At 32.6% G+C, this 4,821-nt stretch overlaps 2 protein-coding genes across 2 annotated transcripts in view; both read left to right on the top strand.

Moving 5' to 3' along the window:
- LOC108692978 (protein disulfide-isomerase) overlaps window positions 1-2,309 on the top strand; it is a 7,950-nt gene extending 5,641 nt beyond the window's left edge. Inside the window, exons 8-12 of the mRNA XM_018201581.1 lie at window positions 381-584; window positions 684-1,157; window positions 1,250-1,591; window positions 1,671-1,947; window positions 2,031-2,309. Coding sequence (XP_018057070.1) covers window positions 381-584; window positions 684-1,157; window positions 1,250-1,591; window positions 1,671-1,947; window positions 2,031-2,284 — 1,551 coding nt within the window. The 3' untranslated portion in view covers window positions 2,285-2,309. The remainder of the gene's footprint in view (window positions 1-380; window positions 585-683; window positions 1,158-1,249; window positions 1,592-1,670; window positions 1,948-2,030) is intronic.
- A 276-nt stretch (window positions 2,310-2,585) lies between these two features.
- The window catches only part of LOC108692833 (dynein intermediate chain 2, axonemal), a 6,332-nt gene continuing 4,096 nt past the window's right edge, over window positions 2,586-4,821 (top strand). Inside the window, exons 1-8 of the mRNA XM_018201337.1 lie at window positions 2,586-2,765; window positions 2,844-3,005; window positions 3,091-3,349; window positions 3,429-3,682; window positions 3,757-3,916; window positions 4,145-4,337; window positions 4,403-4,538; window positions 4,611-4,757. Of these exons, the coding sequence (XP_018056826.1) occupies window positions 2,586-2,765; window positions 2,844-3,005; window positions 3,091-3,349; window positions 3,429-3,682; window positions 3,757-3,916; window positions 4,145-4,337; window positions 4,403-4,538; window positions 4,611-4,757 (1,491 nt within the window). The remainder of the gene's footprint in view (window positions 2,766-2,843; window positions 3,006-3,090; window positions 3,350-3,428; window positions 3,683-3,756; window positions 3,917-4,144; window positions 4,338-4,402; window positions 4,539-4,610; window positions 4,758-4,821) is intronic.

Below are 4,821 nucleotides of genomic sequence, written 5' to 3'. Positions count from 1 at the left end.
AGATTATATATATTCTATTCTGGTTTACGTCTATTTTTTATTACCATTTCTATATATATAAATGTATGCTGTATACAATACATTGTATATATAAATATAATTTTTAACATTTTTTCTATACGTATGACTTCTCAAGCTCGCGTGTTCAACTTGTATCCGGTAATCAATTTTAATGTGTTTACATAAGTGAAAAAAATGATGGATGGTTACACAACCATTACATTTCACATAAACAGGTATTTATAATTATCTTGTTGCCTTAGGCAATGATTATATTATTTGTTAATGTGATTAACGCTTTGAGTGGCATATTTCTTTTTGCCTTATTCATTTCTCATCATTTTTCTGTGATAACGTTTTGTTTGTATTTCTTTTACTAGGATCGCAGACATTCGGGAGTAATGGACTGTACGTTGAATTTGTCAAATTTATACGAACTGTTGCATAACACTTTGTTAATCACAGAGGAAGTGAAGGAAATATTGAGAAAAGATTGTGACGAAGCAGCATTCGTTTTAAAACCGTGGCAGATGAAAACCGTGGTTGAAAAACGAATCAACGAAAACATTTGTATTTGTAAAAAAGTAATCGCGATTTAATTTATATAAATTTTTACTTTTAAATATGTTCTGCTTATATGTATAGGTTGACATGAATTTGTTTTATTTATTATTAATTAATAGAATGAAAACGAAGCTGAGGAGATCGCTGCGGGAATAAGCAGAGCGATCGTTCTTGCACAAGAATTGCGGGAAAAATTGAAGCTTAATGTAGCATCGAAAAAAAAAGTATCCTTAAGAAAAGATACAGTTGAAAATATTTATCTATCCAATTCTGCATCGACTAGCGATCGCAAGAAAATTTCGAAAAACAATATTACAACGCAAAAAACAAATATCGCTAAAAGCCCCCATTGCCCCAAAAGATCAAGTGCACTTCAAAATAAAATAACTTCTATCGTGACGAAAAAATCTATTGGCGGTATAAAGCGAAGTAACGCAATCGAAACGATGCAATCAAAGGCGTCATCTGCAAAAGTTGCAGGAAAGTTACAGAAAGGGAAGAATTTTATACTGAAAAATAAATTAAACATTAAGAAGATAAGTTCAGCAAATAAACTACAAATTGGCGATGATCCTGATGATATTCCGCAAAATGTATGCAATAATGATACAGTACAATATTATCAGATATAATAGAATATTGAAAAATTTTTTATATAATTTTTTATTGCGCATTTTTATTTCAGTCAAGAAAGTCTCTATCGCCTGAAGCATCAGCTGCTGAATTAAGCGATTTGATACATAAAATGACACGACAATCTACTGAGAATATATCAATTTCTTCTCCCGGGAATATTAAGAACGATTGTCCATTGCATGGAAATGATGGACATCAGTCCATTCAAGAACAAATTGTAACGATAGATGTAGTGGAAGCGCTCCAACATTTTAATGTGCCGAATGAAATTGTTAAAGTATTGAGAACTTATTACTCATTTTTAAAAACTGAAACAGATAGCTCGAATGATATTAATGAGGATAGATTTCAGAAATCAGTTAACACTTTTCTAAAAGAATTCGAAGCGATGGTAAGTAATGTATGTGGAAGGAGGAAGAGCGTTGAAATTATACAAGACCGATGCCTTATATTATTTATAATTGTTGCAGAATATAACCATGCAAGATCATTTATTAGAAGAACCTCACTTGCTTGATAAGACAGCAAAATCAATAACTGTATTTAGTAGCATTCTTACTAAAGATTTAGATTCGAGCCAGTCCAATGACATGAAAATTGCTTCCACTGAAGCAGTAGGAACCTCTTTTAAACAATATGATATTAACATTGCAAAACCGATTACAAAAGATCCATATAATCTTTCTTTGACAAGAGGATGGATGTCGAACGGCATTTGGAATATTTCCTGTATGGAGCATTTTAAAAGTAAATTCATTTGTATATTAATCACAGCTTAAAATTTTAATTAATTTAATCACGCTGATCTCAATTTCTAAATTTTGTTGTAGATTTTTCTAAAGTCCTTAATATAAGATACTGTAACAAGAAGCAATTATTATCGCTGTACGAAGCAATACAAAAGTTACAGCGCACCAAGTATTTGAATACATTAATCGAAATTGTTTTACGCGACATGATACCCACCGTTAAATCTAATATCGAGCCTGCAAGCACAGAGTATGCACAAGCATATAAAACATTGTTCATTCTCTACCAAGGTTTAAATCCCGAAGTACCGGTTTTAGTAAAGACCGATAGCTAAGTCTCACACCATGATATATTCTCTGTTACTATAGTAACCACACTGTGTGTGTACTGCCTAATTGACTATCCATTTTTCGTGAAATTATAGACTGGGACTATACATAAATGTGTTTTTTGTTATGACTTTTATGACATTGTGTTAATAACAATCAAAACATTTTGTGCCATTAAATATTTCTTAATAAGTGTGGAAAATAAAATTTTGAAATTTGATATTAAAATAAACTAAAATTGTAAAAGCGAAACTATCCTAGAATTGTGTATTTTCTTCAATATAGTTTAAGTTATCTTTATACACAATGGATTTGGAATACGCTTATACGAAGAAGAGAATGCATTTCGGTAAAAGATGCAATTTCTCTGACTTCGATAAAACAGAAGTGGAAATCAAATCGAATCCAGCGTTGATGAATAATTATGTTAGAATGGATCCTGTGACACACGCTACGCAATGCAGTAAAGTCTTTGCGGTTCATGAGGTAAAAATATTTTAATTAATGACATTTGTGGGAAAACGTACAGCAAAATTTTTATATGTAGTGTATGTAAATGTTAAGGTAAATACAACTACTGCAACGTATAGGGATAATAAAATGTTTCATTATGAGGGTGGCTGGCCGAAGGACATAAATATGAAGGATTTAGAACAGACAGTCAGATATAGACGTAAGATCGAAAAAGATGAATTATATATTCATACAATGCTTCAGCTGCTACCTGTAAACATCTCTTTTGTTGTTCTTTTAAAGTTATTGAAATTATCTTATACATTCAGAATTATTTATAAGAAATATTCTTTTTAAGTCAATGGAGCACTGTATTTTGCAAAACAACGCTTGCAACATTTACGAAGAATACTTCGCTGATGTGGAGGCGATCTCGCTGATACAAAGAGCTTTTTCGCGCACGGTAAACGTTTATCGTGATCCTTTAACGATGAAACGACAGATCACTCATCTGTCGTGGTCGCCAGATCAAGGTAATCGCTTTGCGGCAAGTTATTGCAACGTTGATTTCAAAAAAACTTTTAGCAGCAATTACACGTCGTATATCTGGGAAGTAGGTGCGTTGAGTAAACGGTATAGCCAAGATCAAAGTTGATTGATCGTTGATTGGTATATTTACGAAAAATTACTCCATAGAGAATCCAAATAATCCTTACATAACACTAAAACCTTTTTGTCCGATCCTGACGTTGGAGTACAGCCCTAAGGATAGCAATACCTTGATAGGTGGTCTGATAACTGGACAGGTGGGTTGTTGGGACCTTAGAAGAGGTCCAGAAATAATAGACATCAGTTCGGTTGAGTTTAGCCATAGAGATCCCTGTGATAAAACCTTATGGATTAATTCCAAGACTGGTACCGAATTTTTTAGCGCTTCGAAAGATGGACAGGTATAATTTTGTTCGAAACAACAGCGATTATCGACAATGAGCCCGATGATATTGGGATACTCGTTTGTTTGTAGATAAAGTGGTGGGATACCAGAAAGTTGCAAGTTCCAACAGAAACTTTAGTAATAGATTTATCGAAGCCAGAAAATCAAAACGTGGACAAAGCTACCGGTATTTCAGCTCTTCAATTCGAACCTTCGATGGGAACGCGTTTCATGTGTGGCTTAGAAAACGGTATAATAAATATTGTTGTGCAAATTATATGTTTTGATAGAAATTTATATAATTTTTATTAAATAATTATATTTCAACATAAAATTCTAAAGTAATAAAAAATAGAATTTTAAATGCAAGAAATAAATTAATGAAACGAATTCGATAACGAATTTAATTATTATTGAAAAATTTTTATGAAAAAAAAATAGATATGTGATAAAACAATAAAATAATTTCGTTCTTTAGGTATTGTAATATCGGGAAATCGCAAAGGTAAAACGCCTAGTGAAAAAATTGCAACTAGATTTAGAGCCCAGTATGGACCGGTTATAAGTCTGGAAAGAAACCCAACGTTCGTAAAAAACTTTTTAACAGTCGGTGATTGGACTTCGAGAGTTTGGTCGGAAGATTGTAGAGAATCCTGCATAGCATGGACACCGTAAGTTTAAATGGGATAATGGAACATTTAGAAAACTTTACAACTTTGCTTCGATGTTTTTTTAGCGGTCATCGAGACTTTTTAACGGGTGGTGCATGGAGTGCTACGCGTTATTCTGTGTATTATTTGATCAAAGTTGATGGAACTTTAGATGTGTGGGATTTTTTGATTCAGGAGGACAGTCCAGTTCTTAGCATAAAGGCATCTAATTTCTAATTCTAAGGTTATCACGCTATCGCGTGAATAAATTTTAACAATATAATTCGTTCGAAGGTCTGCGACGAAAGTTTGACCTGTTTACGACCACATGAGCAAGGTCAACTGGCTGCAGTAGCGAATAAAAAGGGTTCGACTTATTTACTCGAATTTTCGGAGGCTTTAACGGTCAATCAAAAGAACGATAAACTGTTATTAACCGCGGTAAATATATTGATAAAGAATGTAATTTTTGCCTATTATCTTATTAGAACTATAAAAAAGAGTA

Source organism: Atta colombica, unplaced genomic scaffold, assembly GCF_001594045.1.
Source record: "Atta colombica isolate Treedump-2 unplaced genomic scaffold, Acol1.0 scaffold83, whole genome shotgun sequence".
Classification (NCBI taxonomy): Eukaryota; Metazoa; Arthropoda; class Insecta; order Hymenoptera; family Formicidae; genus Atta; species Atta colombica.
This window is presented reverse-complemented; position numbering and strand designations above follow the sequence as displayed.